The following is a 21377-nucleotide window of genomic DNA, read 5'->3' on the forward strand; positions in this document are numbered from 1 at the left end:
GGAGGGAGGGGGGAACTTGGAGGGGAAGAAAGCTGGAGGTGTTTTGCATTCCTTTGCTGTGGGTAGCAAGGGGAGGGGGGTATGAATTTCTGTTTTTAACTTTCCATTTCTTGGCTAGCTTCTATCCCCTTTGCGCAGCTGCGAACTTTTATCAAAATATATCAAGGTCAACGGACAGAAGCCTCATCACCACCTGAAGATGGCCACATGATCGTATTCAGTACTTTTAATTGGAAGAGTCATTTGGACTTTGGGGGGTGGGAACAATTCCATTCCTTTGTATATGTGATCTGCGTGCCAATTCCTCAGTTTCGGAATTAAATCTGTAGCTTCCACTTTAATTTCCAGTAAAAGGATAACTTTGCTCTAACCCATGGAGTCTGAGTATTTCTTTCTTGGATCTTGAAGGGAGCACACACTGACAGGGTCTTTCTCTCCAGCTGTGGGGCTCGGGGCTGGCCCAGGATGTTCGCCGGTGCTCATGCCATGCGAGGGAGGTTTGCTCGCCCTCTGGCTGCTGCCGCGGTTGCGTCAGCTTGGTTGGCTGTTCCCAAATCTGGGGTGGCAGCTCTGGCAGCTGCTGCTGCTGCCATTTTGCCTCCCCCCCCTCTGTTGCCAGTCCAACTCCCTTCAGATGTTGAGGTCCTCCAGGGTTTCCATCACCAATCGCGTGATGTCTCTCTTCAAATGATCTTCCCTCAGTGGTTCTTTGGCCAGTTCCTCTTAGTTGGAGAGGGCTTCCAGTTCTAGTTTCCACCCTGTTGCGGGTGAGGGTGACACCTCTGGTTCTCCTGTACCAGTTGTCTTTCTTCCCGATTCCAATCGACCAGTGGGGCTTTTGGGGATCTTCCAGGGTCGCTTTTACCTCTCCAATGGGGTACAGAGAGCAGGCATCTGGCTGGGTGGTTGTAGACATTTCTCCACAGCATTCAGCCTCTCCCTGCTTGCTGCTTTGTTCAGACATGATTTGCAGGATCCCCACAGTTGGGCGAAAGTTTGCTTCTCTGGGTTGACCACTTTTGCAGAGTCTGCTTTATGTAAGGCTCTGTCTCTCCTCCTTACTCAAGAAAGTAAAAACTCTTGAAACTTGGTATTCAAAAGGAACCTTTTATTGAGCAAAAGTGATAGCAGAACAAAAGCAAAGCAGACTCTGAATTCCCTTAGGCAATACAGTTAGAATTAAGGCATTAGAGAACCCTCCCTTCAACCCAATGTAGACTCAGCCAATCCACAGTATATGTTATATTACATGTTGCAATACAATATGTTATTGTAACGGCCATCCTGAGAACTAGATAAACAAGCATTCTCAGGGTCATCTTCTGCCGGCTTTCAGAGTGAAACAACCCACATGGCCCTCCCCCTTTATACATTCCCCTAAAGATGAGAAAATCTCAAGGCACTTAGGTGCCAGGATAAAGATTATAAACTAACAGTTGTCAAAAGTAAGAATAAAGAAATATACTTGGGGTCCCCCCCCCTTTCCCCAGTTGAATGGCAGTATCACTTTAGGGATCTGACATGTTTACTTCAAAAGCAACAATTACAAAGATGGAAGATCTACTCCAGCACTTCCAGTGTTCCCTTAACAGACCATTAGTTGTGATCTTCTTTTGTTGTCTCTGTGAGATATAAAAAGAAAATAAGACACAATAACTGTGCAGAATGATATCCTCTCCCCAAAGATACTTATTCTCATATCTGCAATAGCTTTGGGCCAAATCAAGCAATCAGAAAGTATACATATACTCTCTTTTTTAATCACAACTGTTCCTTTATACCAAACAGATACACAGAAGAACAATTAAAGATGAACTACTGGCATCCTTGTTCTTGAATCCCAGCTGAAGGGAATGGGACAACTTGCCGTAGCCGACTCACTGTGGCCAACTCACCACCACCAACTCACCACGGGCAACTTGCTATGGGACAACTTGCCATGGCCAAGTTGCTGCAATTTAATTATCAATTTAATTATTTAAAATAAATATTTTTTTAAAAAAAATGTTATTCACATTTCATTCTGTCCCTCCTTTTGCATCCTTTTTTAATTATTCTATTCCACCATTTTTTTAATTAGTGTAACTCTTGTCCTGCAGCAAGTTATCCTATGGTATGTTGGTCATGGCCAATTGTCATTGACTCCCACTGCAAATATTTTCACAAATATAAATTGTTACCCCAAGATCTGTCAGAGCAGCAACACCTGAGAGACATTCATGCAGGTGTAAACATTTCCAAAAGCATCCCTGTTCTATGGAGTCTCTCTTGCATTTATGATTAAAAACATAAGACACAGATTGAAAGGACTTCTAATATACTGTAGTAGCAGTACAAAGATGGCACTGCATCTTATCCACATTTCTCATTATATAGCAAGAAAACCAATAATTAGAATAGAATAGAACAGAACAGAATAGAGCTGGAAGGGACTTTGGAGGTCTTCTAGTCCACCCCTCTGCTCAAGCAGGAGAACCTATGCTATTTCAGATAAATGGCTGTCTAGTTTCTTATTAAAAACCCCTAGTGATGGAGCGCCCATGATTTCTGAAGGTAAAGTATTCCACTGGTTAATTGTCCTCACTATTAGGAACTTTCTCCTTAATTCCATGTTGCGCCTCTCTCTAGTTAGTTTCCAACCAGTGTTTCTTGTCCTGCTCTCTGATGCTTTGGAGAATAATTTGACCCCCTCTTTTTTGTGGCAGTCTCTCAAATATTGGAATACTGCTATCATGTCACCTCTAATATTTCTTTTCTTTAGACTAGCAAACCTAAATCCTGCAGCCATTCTTCATATGTTTTAGTCAGTGATGGGATTCAAATTTTTTTACTACTGGTTCTGTGGGCATGGCTTGATGGGCCTGGCAGGGGAAGGAGACTGTAAAATCTCCAGTCAGAGGTAGTATTTGCCGGTTCTCCGAACTACTCAAAATTTCCGCTACCGGTTCACCAGAACTGGTCAGAATCTGCTAAATACAACCTCTGGTTTTAGTCTCCAGGCCTTTGATCATCTTAGTTGCTTTTCTCTGAATTGTTTCCTAAGTCTCAACATCTTTTTTGTAGCATGGTGACCAAAATTGGTTGCAGTATTATAGGTATGGTCTTACTAGGGTTTTATAAAATGGTACTAGTACTTCACGTGATCTTGATTCCGTACCTCTATTTATACAACCCAGGATTGTATTCGCTTTTTTTTTTTGCTGCTGCTCATGTTCAAGTGATCATCCACTAGGACTCCAAGGTCCCTCTTACAGTTACTGTTTTTGAGTCAGGTCTCGCCTAATCTGTACTTACACCTTTGATTTACCCTGCATAAATGTTAAAATTCATTTTGTTGGATAGGGTCCATTGTTCAAGTTTGTCAAGATCTTTTTGGATCCTGAGCTTGTCTTCTGGAGTGTTGGCTATTCTTGCCTGTCTAGTGTCATCTGCAAATTTGATGAGTTTCCCTTCTATTCCCTCATCTAATTAGAAAGAAATCTAAGTATACTAGCTAATATGTCAGTGTATAAGAATTCATGAATTTGAATAGACATGGTAACAAGTCAGCTAATGGGGACTGTTTGGTGACCCAGACAGCTCAGAGCCTGGGCATGGCTTAGCTTGACTGATCTGTGTATAAGAGTTGCTTTGTCCTTGCAATATTGCCTCTGTGGTTATATAGCTTCTGTGTTTCTTCTAAAAATGAATCCTGCTGAATTATTTACTTGTGTGCTTCTTGGATTGCTGCAAAGTCTGACATAATAATATATTTTAGTTATTGTTATAAGTTCAATTCTTCTTATGCTGTGTAAAAAAGGGCCCAAGAACAACTGTATTACCTACATCCTTACCTGCACTGCAAGGAGCATTGTATTCAGTAATCAATTTGTCTCCTATGTTCATGTGAAAGAAAAGAGAAAATAATAAGTGAATGAGCTCCCAAATCACCCTCCCCAAATCTCCATGGGGTTTGAAGTTCTTTAGTACTTGGTGGGTCACACATTCAAGTACATTCTCAAATATTGCAGATACCAGCAACAATTAAGTCTGCCTTTAATTTGGATCCCCACACTGAGCAGTGGTTGGGCTTAAGTATCCAAGTGGCCCAGCCAAATCTTTGATTCTAACCAGCATTTTATTCATCCCAGATTCCTCAAAGATATCACATAAAGGATCATCAGCAAATTCCTTTCTTTCCTACAGATATATTTTATCAGATTCTGAGGACCAAAACTCATTCAGAACAAACAGATATTCCTGAGGAGATTCCTATCAGTCTCAAGCTTTTATCCTGTCTTTCAACTTCATTCATCACAGTCGCCTAATGAATTTCTGAGAAGCCTAAGATAAAATAGGAATTGCCCAACGTGACTGTTTGTTTAAACATTGCTCTCAATAGACCAGTGATTAATGTAGCGTTTCTTATTTTAAAGCCCTTTTCATTTTTCCCATAGCCTATCCTATTGCAACTCCCCTTTTGCTGTAGAAATATTGCACCAGATATGCAGTCTATTAGCTTTTAATTGCTTTTGGTGATGTGTCTCTCTTCCCATCTTTAGGGAAAATTACAATTCTTATTATATATCCACTTTACCCAATATTTTCCCTACAAGTTAAAGAGATCTGATTCCTACTTTGTTTTCCTACAGTCTCTGAAGGGAAAATTACCAGTACAGTATCAGAAATTACACAATGCTTGGAAGGGTCATGCTTAACAGACATGACTTAAACTTCTCTTAATCATATTAGTATGCCTTGGCTTACATTTATATTATTAAATATTTAAATTATTTTGTAATAGTCCTTATGAGTAGGCCATCACTTAGGTCACTTAAATCATTATCTCAGAAATGTTATTTTGTCAAAACATTTGTAGAGCCTGCTATTCACTTACAGAAGAGTCTCCATTTTTCCATTTTTAGTCCTTTCTAGCTGTATAAAAACTATGGTTTCCACTATGCTTCTTTCAGTAGTTCCTTTGCTGAAAGGATGCCAATTGGGTCTCATTACTGTTAAATCAAATTAATTCAGAAGGGGATGGATAATTTATTGTGATAAATGTTAATACATGGTTTACACACATTGATAAGTGTTCATCAGAATACAGTGTTCACATAGTCAGTAAGGAGAGGTACAAAAGGACTGGAATACAATCTGGGTCATAATCAGAATTGTGGCACTGTTCATCAACCTTTGTTGATAAATTAAACCCATTTCTTTTACCACTGAAACACTTACCTGGATAATAGTAATCATAAACTTTCACTATGGCTGCCTTCAGATCCCACACATTTGTTTCCTGCTCCACAACAAAGCTATACTTTTGAACATTATTATCCAACTGAAATAGAAAAGGAGAAAACAATGAAAAAATTATGTTGATCCACTAGGGAATAAAAACAATGTATTAGTAACATAATGTTTGCATTAGAAACATTAAACATAGCAGACAAGGTCTGAGCTCCACAAAGTTCTAATTCTAGTAAAATAGTAAGTAAAAATGAGGAAGGGGACTCCAATTAAATTCAGCTGCTCCTTAGCCATTATTTCTACACATAGTATCCTAGATCCATGCTAGCTTTCCTTCATTCCCACATGGGCTATCACTTGAATGAATACTCCAGAATGCTTTCTCCATTTCTCCATTTCTAATCATAGGATTAGAATTCTTTATTGGCCAAATGTGATTAGACATACATATGTCTCCGGTGCATAAGCTCTCTGTGTACATACAATAATAGTGACAGATCATTGTCATAGTCATTGTAAAAATACATTCATCATAAAACATTAGATACAAACTTAGTGATAGTCATGGATACTAAATAAGCAATCAACATAAATCATACTAGGATACTAAGTAAAAAATATAAATGGTAGGATACAAGCAACAAAGTTATAGTCATATGAAGATAGGTAATAGGGAAGATGAGAATAATGATGGCACTACCGTCTTTCTAGATAGTTTGATAGTGTTGTGGGAATTAGTTGTTTATCAACTTTAGTTCTCACCTGATCCAGGTAAATGCTGATCTTCTCAGGATCAAATTCCACCTTTTTAACCAATGGTTTCTCTAGCAGCTATCAGAATATAGTAAAGAAAAAAATATTGCTGTTAATGAACACTGAGACAGCCTCAATTCAGGATATGTAATATTTTCAGGCCAAGAACCACTTTTGGTTTTTGAGTGGGCGACAGGTGAACAGGACCAAGGCAAAGAATTCGGTAGGTGAGGACAAAGCTAATAGTGATTTGATTCAATCACTTGAATTAATTTTTAACCGATTTGGGCGAACCGGTAGCGGTGATTTGGTGTGGGTCACCGAACTGGTGGCGACCACTGGCTGGCCATGCCCCGACCCAGTCGCCCGGTTGCTCACTTGCCCCGGTCGCTCTCCTAGCTTTTCCTACCACGTGGCGGCCACAGTGCAGCTCGGTCAGATGTCCTGCAGCTGCTGCACATGCGTACTGCATGTGCAGCCGTTACACATGCAGTGCGTATGTGCAGCAGCCCCAGGACATAAGCCCACCTGCCCGCCCTCCCGGAGCATGCTTTCTTCCTTCTCCCAGTGGATGCTCCTCTTCCAGCCCAGCCTGGCCCTGCCAGCCAGTAGGTGGCCACATGTCCAGCCGCCCCTTTTCAATGCAAGAAGCCTCCCACAACCAGCCAGCTTCTCTCCTCTCCTTGGCCATACAGAACAAACAGGCAGAGAAGGAGGAGAGCAGCCAGCCAGTTACGCTGAAAAGAGGGCAGCTGGAGGCAACTCTTTCGGTCTCCAGCCACCTCTTTCGGAGTGCTGCACCACTCCGCTCAGACGTGCTTGGGCAAGTCCATCCAGTACAGAGGGCTCAATGGAGTGGACCTGTGTGGCCGGTGTCTAGAATTCAGCTGCGGCAGCGCATTGGAGAAGTGGAGCAAAGCCGCTGCAAGAAGCCTATAGCCGCTGCATCTTTTTTTCAGTGTGGGAGGAAGGTAAGGTTTCAGGCAGTCGGAAAAGCCAAACCCAAGGTGCCTAGCCCAGAGCTGCTGGTGGGGGAGGCAGGCTGCAGCACAACCCTCGCTTGAGTTTCCCAGCCCCAAAAGCGGGAGGGGAGGAAGTCCCGCCCACAGCCCCTTTATTGGACCCGGATGCCTTGCCTGCCAGCTTTTTTGGGCAATGTGGGACCGGAGACTGGCCAGGAAGAACCCTCGTAATAAGTGACACTGCCGCGCTTGGAAGCAGGCGCTTGGAAGCGTGTGTGTGTGTGTGTGTGTGTGTTTGTTTCAGGTGGGTCTCCTCTCCTAACTTTAGAAGGAGAGCGGGAAGGAGGAAGGGAAGGGATAGAAAGAGAGAGAAAGAGGGAAACAGAAAGAGGGGAAAAGAGAGAGAGAGAAAAAGAGGGAAAGAGAGAGACAGAGAGAAAGAGAGAGGGGGAGAGAAGAGAAGAGAAAAGAAAGAAAAGAAAGAGAAAAGGGAAAGAAAGAAAAAGAGAAAAAGGAAGAAAGGGATAGACAAAGAAAGACGGGAGGGAAGGGAGGGAAAGAAAGGGAGGGAGGGAGGAGAAAGTGAATGAGATATATGAATGAATAGATGGATAGATAGATACATGGAAGGAGGGAGGGAGGGAGAGAGAGAAAAAAAGGAGAGGAAGGAAGGACACAAACCCTGGCTTCAGAAGACTCTTTGAAACAGCACAGCAATCTAGGGCTGGAAAGGATCTCGGATGTCATCTTCTAGTCCAAGGGTCTTCAAACTTGGCAAGTTTAAGACTTGTGGACTTCAACTCCCAGAATTCCTGAGCTAACATGACTGGAGGAGGAATTCTGGGAGTTGGAGGTCCAAGAAGTCTTAAAGCTCAAGTTTGAAGACCCCTGTTCTAGTCCAACCCACTGCTCGCAGCAGGAGCTTAGGCAGAATCATAGAACAGCAGAGTTAGAAGGAACCTTGCCATGTGTGTCCAACCCCTGCTCCAGCAGGAGACCTTATATCATCTGGAATCTGGATTATTTTGGTGCCTCTAACAGAGAGGAAAATTGGCAGAGGAGTTTACTAGGACAAGGCTGCCTGCAGAGGAAGGCAGAGATAGTCCTTCACTTATGAGCGGGAAGGAGGAAGGGAAGGGATAGAAAATTTTGGTTGAGAAGCAGAAAGAGGGGAAAAGAGAGAGAGAGAAAGAGAGGGAAAGAGAGAGAAAGAGAAAGAGGGAGAGAAAAGAGAAGAGAAAAGAAAGAAAAGAAAGAGAAAAGGGAAAGAAAGAAAAGAGAAAAAGGAAGAAAGGGATAGACAAAGAAAGACGGGAGGGAAGGGAGGGAAAGAAAGGGAGGGAGGGAGGAGAAAGTGAATGAGATATATGAATGAATAGATGGATAGATAGATACATGGAAGGAGGGAGGGAGGGAGAGAGAGAAAACAGGAGAGGAAGGAAGGACACAAACCCTGGCTTCAGAAGACTCTTTGAAACAGCGCAGCAATCTAGGGCTGGAAAGGATCTCGGATGTCATCTTCTAGTCCAAGGGTCTTCAAACTTGGCAAGTTTAAGACTTGTGGACTTCAACTCCCAGAATTCCTGAGCTAACATGACTGGAGGAGGAATTCTGGGAGTTGGAAGTCCACAAGTCTTAAAGCTGTCAAGTTTGAAGACCCCTGTTCTAGTCCAACCCCCTGCTCCAGCAGGAGATCCTTACAGAATCATAGAACAGCAGAGTTAGAAGGAACCTTGGAGGCCATCTAGTCCAACCCCCTGCTCCAGCAGGAGACCTTATATCATCTGGAATCTGGATTATTTTGGTGCCTCTAACAGAGAGGAAAATTGGCAGAGGAGTTTACTAGGACAAGGCTGCCATGCAGAGGAAGGCAGAGATAGTCCTTCACTTATGACCACAATTGAACCCAAAATTTTGGTTGCTAAGCAAGAGAGTTGTTAAGTGAGTTTCAGCACATTTTACTCAATCCATGATATCTCCTGGGTCTAAGGGTCATGTGCAGGATAGGGAAGTAAATCTGAAGGAGTGTTCTAATGTACAGAAGTTACAGTTAAATATGTGGCAGAAAGTGGACTATGGGTGTGTTTTTCCAAACATAGTGAGGTTGAATGTGTATAGTTTTGGAAGAGCTGTGTGTGTGTGTACATACACATACAGTATATATAGTAGATAATGTATCTTGTTGTCTGCCTTTACACACACTATACTATTGTTGGGAGTTAAAACCCACCCCTCCTAGGAAAATGAAATATTTTAGGATATACTAAAAAGGCAGAATATTTTCCCTAAAAAGAAAGTAGAAATGCAGAGAGGCAGAAACTCAGCCTCCCACCTTTGTTAATGGGCCATTAAGGCCTCGGCCAGAGTATTCTGCATAACAAAGCCCTCTACCCATATCACCACCTGACCTGGGAAGATTGCATCAGTCAGCACTCAGGTGAAGCCATCTGGTCCAGACAAAGCCTACAAAGTTAGCTAAGACCCCTGCCCCTGGGAGTGTGACAGCCAATGGGATACAATTCTTACACAGGAACAGGAAACACAAAGGTGGGGCCCAACAGAGGGTATAAAACCAAGGATTCTCAGCATCTCTTCCCTTTTTGCCCAGGAGCTCCAAGGCCTGGTCCTGGTCCTAATGGTGGTCCTGCCCACCATTAAACCTTTCCAAGCAACTTCCATGAATCCAGTGTCTTTTTTCCCCACTTGGAATTGATCCCAGAAATATATTTCTTCCAACAATATGTAATATGTACAGGTGAAACTCAAAAAATTAGAATATCATGCAAAAGTTCATTTATTTCAGTAATGCAACTTAAAAGGTGAAACTAATATATGAGGTAGACTCATTACATCCAAAGCAAGATAGTTCAAGCCGTGATGTGTCATAATTGTGATGATGATGGCTTACAGCTCATGAAAACCCCAAATCCACAATCTCAGAAAATTAGAATATTGTGAAAAGGTTCAATATTCTAGGCTCAAAGTGTCCCACTCTAATCAGCTAATTAAGCCATAACACCTGCAAAGGGTTCCTGAGCCTTTAAATGGTCTCTCAGTCAGGTTCAGTAGGAATCACAATCATGGGAAAGACTGCTGACCTGACAGTTGTGCAGAAAACCATCATTGACACCCTCCATAAGGAGGGAAAGCCTCAAAAGGTAATTGCAAATGAAGTTGGATGTTCCCAAAGTGCTGTATCAAAGTACATTAATAGAAAGTTATGTGGAAGGGAAAAGTGTGGAAGAAAAAGCTGCACAAGCAGCAGGGATGACTGCAGCCTGGAGAAGATTGCCAGGAAAAGGCCATCCAAAATGTTAGGGACTTTCACAAGGAATGGACTGAGGCTGGAGTCAGTGCATCAAGAGCTACCGCACACAGACGGATCCTGGACATGGGCTTCAAATGCCGTATTCCTCTTGTCAAGCAATGTCAGAAGCATCTGAAAAACAGAACTGGTCTGTTGCTCAGTGGTCCAAAGTCCTCCTTTCTGATGAGAGCAACTTTTGCATCTCATTTGGAAACCAAGGACCCACAGTCTGGAGGAAGAAAGGAGAGGCACACACTGCAAGATGCTTGAAGTCCAGTGTGAAATTTTCAGAGTCTGTGTTGATTTGGGGAGCCATGTCATCTGCTGGTGTTGGTCCACTGTGCTTCATTAAGTCCAGGGTCAACGCAGGCATCTACCAGGAGATTTTGGAGCACTTCATGCTTCCTTCCACAGACGAGCTTTATGGGGATGCTGACTTCATTTTCCAGCAGGACTTGGCACCTGCCCACACTGCTAAAAGCGCCAAAACCTGGTTCAACGACTGTGGGATTACTGTGCTTGATTGGCCAACAAACTCGCGTGACCTGAACCCCATAGAGAATCTATGGGGCATTGCCAAGAGAAAGATGAGAGATATGAGACCGAACAATGCAGAAGAGCTGAAGGCTGCTATTGAAGCATCCTGGTCTTCCATAACACCTTTCAGGCTACAGAACTTTTTCCCATTCAATTAGCAAGAAGGAACTTCTGAGAACCAAACGTATCAAAAGGAATCCTTTATTGAGATGAGACAATTCATGTAGGAGTTCAAAGCAGAGTCTGAGGTCCCTCAGGCATACAGGGATACATAAGGGAGTTTAGAACCCCTCCCCTTATCTTGATGTGTGTTTAGAGAAACAAAAACCAGTATGTTAATTCCCCTCCCACCCCTTCTGTCCTTCGTTTATAGGATGGGCTTGAGCCTGGGTCCAGGAAGAGAATAATCAGGGAAGCCATCGAGATAGAGAAACACCCCCATAACATGAATAGACGGAACGATACCTCCCACCTACCAGACATCTGGAAGCTAGCCCTCACCAATAAATGAGTCCCAGCCACAAAAACCAACACCAGACCCAAAACAACACGGGACACCACCACCAATCCCCCTCATCAGACCCAGGCCCAAGCCCATCCTATAGTATAAGCGAAGGACAACCACCATCCAGAAAACAGACCACGGCTGCTGCGCCAGCTGTCGCACCCCCCGTCCCCAAAACCAAACAATCTGACACACACCAAGAACACAGACCCAGACCCCAAACTTGAAGCCAGACTAAAACCCAGAATGCTACATCACAGCCACCCGCTCAGGACATCACATCAGAAAACTCAGGAAATTACACCACAAGAACTCAAGAAGTTGCAACACAGCAAATGACCCAAGATATCACAGCACAAGACCAAGGATACCACAGCAATAAATCTCACAAGGTCATCACACAACCCATTACCCAAGCCGTTACTACACAGGAGGCTAATGGAAAAGAGATCAAAACACAAACGACCCAGGAGATTACAATGCAGCACCCAGGATACCACAACAAAAGAACTCGCAAGCCCATCACACAACCCATTACCCAAGCCGTTAAAACACGAGAGGCTAATGGAAAAAAGATCACTACAAAACAAACGATCCAGGAGATTACAGCACAAGATCCAGGATATCTCCACAACAAAACTCACAAGGCCATCACACAGCCCATTATACCAACATCAACTCCATCAACCAATCAAGAGGCAGCAGTGCAGCCAACCAGCCCAGCACACCAGCCCCCACCACCAGTAGTTATAGAGAGATGGCAGCTCCAATCACACACCATTCTAAAACCATTCTGGCACAGCAGTAGGCTAGCCCCAAATGTAAAATTGAAACGGCTGTGAAAGTCTGACTCACAGACGAACACAATACAGAAGCCTGATGATGGCAGATGAGATTCTGCCGAAACGTTGCTACAACTTTAAAAGCACAACTATAATGACGTGGGAAAATACCCGAACAAAGCTGAATACCGTGTGTGTGTGTGTGTGTGTGTGTGTGTGTGTGTGTGTTCCCTGAGGTCCAAAAGGTTGGCGACCCCTGCACTAGGATTCATAGATCCCTCTCAGTTATTGCTGTTGAGCCAGGTATCACCTATTCTACATCTGTGCGGTTCTTTTCTTGGCAAAGTATAAAACCTTTCTTTTTTCATCACTGAATACATTTTATTAGATAGGGCCCAGTATTCAAGTCTGTATTTAGCCTGTTTTCTAAAATGCTGGCTATTCCCACCAGTTTGGTGTCATCTGCAAATCTTATGAGCTCTCCTTCTATCTCATCAACTAAATTATTTATAAAAATATTGAAGTACTGGGCCTAACATACAACCTTGGGGTACCCAATGCATGCATCCCTCCATGTAGATGCAATTCCATTGAGAACTACATGTAGTTTGTCAGCCAGTTATGAATCTATCTGTTCATGATGCTATCTATCCCACATTGTTCTATCTTATCAAGAAGTATGAGAGGTTATGGTCAGCTTTGTCAAATGCCTTACAGAGGTTCAAGTATATTACATCCACAGCATTTTGCTGTACCACTAATTTAGTCACTTTGTCAAAGCATGCAATAATGTTTGTTTGGCATGATCTGTTTTTGACAAATCCTTGTTGGCTTTTAGTAATAGCTTTACTTGTTTCTAGATGTTCAGATGCATTGCTTGAGTATTTTAAGTCTGTCTTTAGATTCTACATAACAATGTAATGAGATGAAATTGTCAAAAGTTTAAATATCTCACCTTTGTTACAGATTTCTTTACAGGAATATACCCAGATATCATATTCACATCCAATAGAACCATATTGCTTGCCTCTCGTTGACCTGTGTAACTGTGGAGGAAAAGGAAGGGAGTTTAAAGAAGCAAGGAATTGTCATAACATAGTAAAAGATGAATCCCATTAGCTTCATTCTTTTTGAGGGATGAATGAGGTTTCTCACTTGAGGTTTGAATGGCCTCTCAGACATAAATAGAATATATAATTTCTATCATTTTTGACTAGTCTTACTCTCAGACAAGGATTTGGTAAGATTACCTTGGCTTATTAACACATATTTAGCTTCACTTTGAGGACTACAGTTTATTTGTATTTGTACGAGGGCTATCCACAAAATAGATTACGTTTTTGTCTGTAGCAAGAAGGGGCGGAGCTAAGCGTGGCCATCTTTGGTCTGTGCGTCCGCTGCTCAGTCTGCATCTAGTCGTGCTAGTGGGAGGTTTGTATCATTGCCCGTTATTTCACAGCAAACGTTTGAAATCTGTGCTGCAATTGAAAATCCCGCGAGTTGTGAGGTGCGATCAGTGATAAGGTTTTTGTTGGCAAAAAACCATAAACCGACTGAAATTTTAATTGAAAAATTGAAAAACTAAGAAAAGCAATTCAGAACAAGCGTAGAGGAAAGTTAAGCTCAAAAATTTTGTTTTTGCATGACAATGCCCGACCACACACAGCAAATCGCATTCGAGAAGTCCTGAATGCTTTCAAGTGGGAGATTTTTCCTCATCCGCCCTACAGCCCCGATCTTGCACCAAGCAACTACCACTTGTTTCCGAGGATGAAGACCTGGCTTGGAACAAAATTTTTGAGCTTAACTTTCCTCTACGCTTGTTCTGAATTGCTTTTCTTAGTTTTTCAATTTTTTCAATTAAAATTTCAATCGGTTTATGGTTTTTTGCCAACAAAAACCTTATCACTGATCGCACCTCACAACTTGCGGGATTTTTCAATTGCAGCACACATTTCAAATGTTTGCTGTGAAATAACGGCAACGATACGAACCTCCCACTAGCACGACTAGATGCAGACTGAGCGGCGGACGCACAGACCAAAGATGGCCACGCTAGCTCCGCCCCTTCTTGCTATAGACGAAAATGTAATCTATTTTGTGGATAGCCCCCGTACATATTGTACTGTGGATAATTACTTTGGAATTAATATCTTCATAAGCATGCCAGCCAGATTTGTTTGCTGCAAATTTTCTTGCAAGACAGCTTAACGGCATTGAGATGTGAGTCTGATTTCATGTCAAGTTGCCATTTTTTCCATTTGATGTAGACTGCATAATAACGTGTTGCAAAAAAAAACTTGCCAAAGCCTATTGTGACTATCAGTTGAATTTCATTTTTAGCTTGTGATATATTTGACTCACCTAACTCATATATCTCTTTCTTCCCACCCTCCCCTGGCCACAGCTGTGAATACATACAGTATAAAGGTATTTTGTATCTCTGCTGAGCATCTCTATTTCTCAACATTCCAGAACAATAAAATATATTTCTGTGTCTATAGAAATTTAGATATCCGCATTTTTTTAATATGGGAGAAGTTGCTACTTGCAACAAGATCTTTATAACCAAATTCGTGGTCAACTAAGGTTAATATGCAAAAAAAAAAAAAAAAACATGTTGTGGAAGATGTTATAAAAACACACACCTCAGAAGATTCAGTCAGCAATCCAAAACTGAAAAAAGTCAGGAACTTAATCTAGCAGTGTATGGATGATCAGGATTCCTAAGCCTGGTATACATGAATTATACTAAGAGAAGACAGGCTGGGGTATTTTCTAAATGGTTGGCAGCTTCTTCCTCTTTTTTGTCATAATCAGAACTACCATTATCAGCACAAAGGTGTATAGGAATATTTTCTTATAACAAACACCTGATTGGACATAGAATACCTATCTTTTAATATATATAGGCAGGGACGATTTACAGAAGTAGTTTCCAAATGAGTTTGTGAGTAGAAAATGTGGAGAGCTCAGAGTTCTCTTCTATGTTCTCTTCCACTGTAGATTTTTAGGCCTCATCTTGACAAGAAGATGGTTTGCTAACTGTTTAGTGAGGACAGATCCTCCATTTGGCACCAATCTGCTGCTAAGATGGGTTGGAGATGGATCAAAGTAGTGTTTTCCATCAGGAAAGGCAATACAATCTCCTATAGAATATTCTGATTCACAAGGAGAAATAGACTGAGGGCTACAGTATGTTACAAAGAAATCACTTTTTTTATTGGGACCTCTGGATAATTACTTAGAAAACATTCAGGATAGACTGATTTTTGCATATGGTAATTGCAGCAAGAATATTATGTGTTCAAAAATGGAAGAATGATCAAACTCCCATAGTGGAGGAATGGATTGTGAAAATGTGGGAGATGGATAAGATGACTTGTTTCATTTGAGAGAAAAAATCAACAAGGATTTTTTTTTTGAAAAACTGGAAATCTTATATGAACTTTTATATGTTGAAAAAAGAATATGATTTATGGCTTTCAGGTTTAAAAGATACAAATTAAGTAAGGGTTTTGCATAATATTTAAGAGGGGCAGAAGATAACAAGATTGTAAACAACTATTATACAGAAGATCCGAAGTCATTATATTCCATAACTTGAATTTGCTTCTTTTTCTTGTTCTTTTTCTTTAGATTTATATTTTACTTTATATAAAACTTTTAATAAATAGACATTTAAAAAACAGAAAGAGCCTAGGGCCTATACAGGACTAAAAGGACCAATACAGGACTTCCTCTTTCCATCTAGCCCTGGGGCTCTGTTTCCTCTAAAGCCATTTCTGCTTTGGCTATTAAAGATAACAGCAACCTTTTTTTTTTTTTTTTTGGCTTTCAGGAAAAAAAGCACCCATATGGAGGATATTCCACCAGGTTGCTATTCCCATCAGTAACCTTCATCATATGATTTTTCTCCTCTGCAGCAAATACAGAGCTTTGCCATGGTGGAGAAAAAGTTGTTATTTTTCTCTCCAGCAAACACAGTAGCTCTATGATTCTCCTAAAGCAGACTTCAACAGTTGTAACCTCACCCCAACTTTGGCCTCATCTTAGAGGGGCAGCAAGAATGCCACAGTGAGGACAACTACCTCTCAAAGCAATGTGCTCTTCCCACCTCATGAATGGAGGAAATCATATAGCTGGGGTATGGGGGGAAAACTGTTGGAGAAAGTAGGAAGAATTAAAGGGAGCACAAAGCTATAAAACAAATGCTAATGAGCTCTTGAGTAACAGAATAACAGAGTTTGAAGGGACTTTGGAGGTTTTCTAGTCCAATCCCCTGCTCCATCAGGAGACCCTGATTGTTATCATTGTCAAGAAATTTCTCCTTAGTTCTAGGTTGGATATCTCATTGATAAGTTTCAATTACTTCTTGTCCTGCTTTTAGGTGGAGAATAGGTTGATTGACCCCTTCTTCTTGCTATCTAATCCTTCTCTTTGTTAGATGAGACATACCCAGTTCCCGCAATCATTCTTCAAATTTTAGCTTCCAATACCCTAATCAACTTTGTTACTCATTTCTTAACTCTTTATAGACTGTCAACATCTTTTTGTATTGTGGTGATCAAAACTGGATGCAGTATTCCAAGTGAGGTCTCATCAAAGCATCCTGATTCTGTCCCTCAGAATCAGGGATTCTGATTCTGATGCAGCCGAGAATTGCATTGAATTTTTTGGCAGTTGCAACACACTGCTGGCTCATATTTAAGTGGTTGTCTGCTAGGACTCAGATTCTTCTATTGAGCCTAGTACCACATATTCTATATCTGTGCATTTGATTTTTCTTTCCTAAGTGTAAAACCTTACTTTTCTCACCACTGAACTGCATTTTGTTGGATAGGGCCCAGTGTACAAGACTTCTGAATCTTGAGCCTATCTTCTAAAGTGTTCCCCTTTGCTGTCGTCTTCAAATTTGAAAAATTCCCCTTCTATCATCTAAATCTTTAATTCAGCTACAACTAATGTCTATCAATGCCACTGACAATCTTGCATCTAATAAGAGAACTCTAGTTCTCAGAGGCTTATACTGTGAAAAACAATGTCATAGTATCATCATGACCATTATTTCATACTGTCTAATAGAAACTTCTACTGTGATTCACCAGGAACTGGGGGTTTATGAAAAGCACAGTACCTCACTTCAAGTCGGATCTCAAAAGATTTCCTGGAACTCTGGGTGCATTTGTTTGGTGATGTTTCCACTCTCAAAGCAAAAGCATCAGACTCTGGAGGCATCCTGTTATATCGAAGATTAGTCTAAGGGAGAGAAGCATGCTATTATGTTCTAAGTTGCTGCATTAAAACAATAGCTATTCCCAAACTGGAAAGTGCAAAGTAATACTATGTTGTCCAAACTACTTAATCCTCTCCCATCATTTGATTACATATCTTGAAACACCTGCTCCAAGTTCCATAAAACTACTGCATACAATATAGGCAAGCACAGCCTATGTCATCTTCTGGAGCCAAGGTACTGAAATTTATCAAATGTATTGATTATGCCCAAATCAAAAATGGTATCTAAAACATGTTACAAGAAAGTGGCCCAGTTCATACCACTTGCAGAATCATCCCTCTTCCCAAGTCCACCCCAATTATCAATTGCTCATTAAGAAATTCCAGGAATGTAGATCAGATTGGAAAGTTAAAAATGCATTTGTTGAAGAAGAAAGTAACAGCAAACTACCTCTGTGTTGTTGCTATGACCCCAATATATATGTGTCCAGGTAGTCATCAAGAGTTAAGATCAAGATTCAATGAAGTCTTTATCTTTCCAGCATCACAGCAAGTTTTGAGTTCGAATGTGAATGAATGAATGGAGTTAATCAGATAACAGAGCAATATATTGTGTTCATTCAACACCAATACTAGAACTCTTTTTCATCTTGGAGACTCCTGAACAATTACCCTTTATTTATTTAAAGTTATGGTTGTTTTGTCATACCAAAAATATGATATGCTTTATCACAAAAAGAATTAGTGTTACTTTTTAAAAAAATTGCTACAGCCAGTACATTTAATTAGTTATTAGCTGAGGATCTGTTGTTAGACAAGACCACCCATTTGTTTCTCAGGACTCCACAAAGTTTTTAAAAGCACACCTAATATCCTGTGTGCATGACTGTCTATAAAATGGTCATGGACTGAACATCTTATGCTGTTTCCAGGAGCAAAAGCTAAAGCTATCCCCAGGCTCACCTGCACATAAACACAGCCATGCCCTGAGAGCTCCATCTTGTATTGACCAGGGATCTCTGGAAGAGAGGCCTGCTGGAGCACCAGCTGATTTTGCTTGTTCAGATGGAATTCATGCTGGAAGCCTTTGCCGGATTTCATTATCAAGTTTAGATTTTCTATCTCAACATATGTCAAGGCTGCATATCTGGCTAAGCTCTGCAGGCCAATCACAGTATCCTGGTATCAAGAAAACAGTTTTGATGGATTAGAAGACAATGTATCTTTGGAATTACATGGTAAATATCAGTGGGATTCAAAATTTTTTACTACCGGTCCTGCAGGCGTGGCTTAGGGTCACATGACTGGGTAGGCGTGGCTTGGTGGCCATGTGACTGGGGTGGTCATGACTGTGTGGGCGTGGCTTGGTGATCATGTGACTGGGTGGGTGTGGCCAACTCAATGTCACTCATGTCAAGGGGTGCCTCGCCTGCCCCCCCCCAGCCATTCCTTGTCACACCCAGCCTCAACATATTTATAGTTCTGTAAAAATGTGGTTCACCTTTTTTTGACTTTATTATCTACATACTATAGATGTACTTTCATGGACAACTGAAAAGAGAAAATGGCTCACATGCTTTGCCCAAGAGGGTGATAGGCAACAGGCTTTTAGAGAGCTGCCAGAAAGAAAGGGGCGGCAATGTATTTTCCAAAGCACCAGAAGGCAAACAATGTTTGTTCAAAGCAGGATGGAAACTGAACACAGAGAGAAGCAACCTAAGAGAAAGGAGAAACTTCCTGACACTGAGAACAATTAACCAGTGGAATTGCTTGCCACCAAATGTTCTGGGTGCTCCAACACTGGAAGTTTTTAACAAAAGACTGGATAGCCATTTCTCTGAAATGGTATACGGTTCCCTCCAAGGTCCCTTCTAAGTGCTATTCTGTTATTCTGACACTTTTCCCAGGACTTCAACTCAGAATTTGGCACGCTCAGTTTTCCTGGCAGAACAGGGGGTTGGACTAGAATACCTCCAAGGTCCCTTTCAACTCACATGTATTTATGCTCTGGACTATAGACATTGAATGCATGTATTGTAAACCCTGAAAAATACCTGGGCAAAAGAAAGGCAATAAAATCACTCTAGGTATAGGGACAGTGTAAAATATTAATATATGATAAATAATGGAACAATTAAAAATAATAGCACTGAGTTTTCTCTCTCCCCCTCTTCCTTCTTCTTTTTTCTTTCTCTCTCTTTCTCTCCCTTCCTCTTTCTTTTCTTTCTTTCTTTCTTTCTTTCTTTCTTTCTTTCTTTCTTTCTTTCTTTCTTTCTTTCTTTCTTTTTCTTTCTTTCTTTCTTTCCTTTCTTCCTATTTTTCTTTCTTTCTCTTTCTTTTTTCCTCTTTATTTCTTTCTCTCCCTTCCTCTTCCTTTCTTGCTCTTTCCTTCTTGCCCTTCCTCCCTTCCTCCCTTTCTTCCTTTCTTCCCTTCCTTCCTTGACTCTCACACACACACACCTTTTCTGGAAAGAACTTATTGGGCAAACTCCAGAACAGCGAGCGGCGGGATAATGAAGAAAGCAGCAGCGCTGGAACATCCATCCGCCCTCCCTTTTGAAGCACATGGGCTGAGGGGGGGCGGTGGGCAGGGGCGCCCTGAAAGGCAGGTAGAAAGCAAATGGAAAGGTTTCCCGCTTGCATTCTCTGCCGCGTTAGGGATGGGGCTGAGAGGGGTGGGTGGGGATGCCCCGAAAGGGAATCCTGGAATCCTGGGGCTGCTTCCCATAGCCGCGCTTTGGCCACCGCTGTCCCCCCTCCCTCTGGACTGGCCTGAAAAAGATGCCCCACCTTGGCCTTCTCACACCCAGAAAGGCCCCACACAGTGGGGAGGGAGACCTGGAAAAGCCCTGGAGGGTGGACGAGGGCCTAGCACAATGCAGGCTTACCTGTGAGCAGGGCAGGTAGATCAGGCTGCTCAACTGGGGTGCAGGCACCATGTGGGGAAGTCAGGTTAGGCAAGCCATGAAGGGCCCAGTGTGCCACATAGGAAGGGAGGAGTGACTGGGTGGAGCAAGCGCCGGGCGGGTGAGCTGTGCGAGCAAGCGAGCGAGCATCAGGTGGGTGGGGCAACTGAGCAACCAGGGACCAGGGAACTGGTTCAGGGGCGTGGCCAGCCAGAAGTCGCTACCAGTTCCACGAACCACATCAAATTCTTGCTACCAGGTTTCCAGAAACATTGCGAACTGGCTGAATACCACCTCTGGTAAATATTCTATATGGAGAACTGGAGGGAGAATGACTTGAGGTGAGACAGAAATGGCAGGCTAATAAGTTTATTTCTAACAATGGTTGCCAACGAGGCAGCTAACAACAATGCCTGTCCACCTAACGGCAATGTCCAGACTCCCATCTGACAGTTCTTTACATACTCAGCTGTCAGATGGCTAACCAATCAGGATGCAGTGTAGCACCCTCTAGAAAGGACCGGAGTGAAAGTGCTGGACACAGCACTACTTTCCACCTAGCATGGCACATGTGTATTCGTCGAGATAAGCTGGTCAGCACCTGATCCGCCTTGATCGTCTTTGTTCAGACTTGGCGGTTGGAGCTTGAGGACAATTTTCCGTAGCTCCTGAGTTTCTTGGATATTGTGCCACAGCTTCAGCCAACAACAATTCTGCCAGACCTTGGTCTAGAACTGCCGGTTAGTTTGCCTCTCGGTCGATGTTTCAGTGCTGGTGGGTGTGTTCACAGCAGTGGGTTGATTTGGCATTGAATTTTCAGGGTTCCCTGCCTGGGCCCATTCTAAAGGTTTAGCATTTCCCCGCCCCCTTAACTGATCAGTATGACACCTCCATAGTTTGCCGTCCTCTAATTCTACCCTGTAGGAATAGAGTCTCGTAACAGCCACAATTTGTCCCGATAACCACAGGGGGTTTCCTGCATAATTTCTGGCATATACGTAGCAGTGGTGGGATTCAAATTTTTTTTACTACCGGTTCTGTGGGTGTGGCTTGGTGGGCATGGCAGTGGAAGGATACTGTAAAATCTCCAGTCAGAGGTGGTATTTGCCGGTTCTCTGAACTACTCAAAATTTCTGCTACCGGTTCTCCGAACTG

The 21377-nt window shown here is 42.2% G+C and overlaps 1 protein-coding gene across 2 annotated transcripts in view; it reads right to left on the bottom strand.

Annotated features, from left to right (window-relative positions):
• Positions 1–1087: 1087 nt before the first annotated feature.
• Positions 1088–21377, bottom strand: part of LOC113417218 (alpha-2-macroglobulin-like protein 1) — a 91804-nt gene continuing 71514 nt past the window's right edge. Inside the window, exons 31-37 of one of the 2 annotated variants that reach the window (XM_026675496.2) lie at positions 18280–18495; positions 17216–17337; positions 13034–13124; positions 5995–6063; positions 5221–5323; positions 3834–3875; positions 1088–1622 (exon numbers count right to left, since the gene is read on the bottom strand). In XM_026675496.2, coding sequence (XP_026531281.2) covers positions 1597–1622; positions 3834–3875; positions 5221–5323; positions 5995–6063; positions 13034–13124; positions 17216–17337; positions 18280–18495 — 669 coding nt within the window. In that variant the 3' untranslated portion in view covers positions 1088–1596. Of the gene's footprint in view, positions 1623–3821; positions 3876–5220; positions 5324–5994; positions 6064–13033; positions 13125–17215; positions 17338–18279; positions 18496–21377 lie in introns of both variants that reach the window. The other variant, XM_087957150.1, reaches the window with a different exon arrangement.

The sequence above is a fragment of the Notechis scutatus genome, chromosome 2, assembly GCF_049901735.1.
Source record: "Notechis scutatus isolate UNSWTSFEM ecotype Mainland chromosome 2, rNotScu1.2, whole genome shotgun sequence".
In the NCBI taxonomy this organism is placed as follows: Eukaryota; Metazoa; Chordata; class Lepidosauria; order Squamata; family Elapidae; genus Notechis; species Notechis scutatus.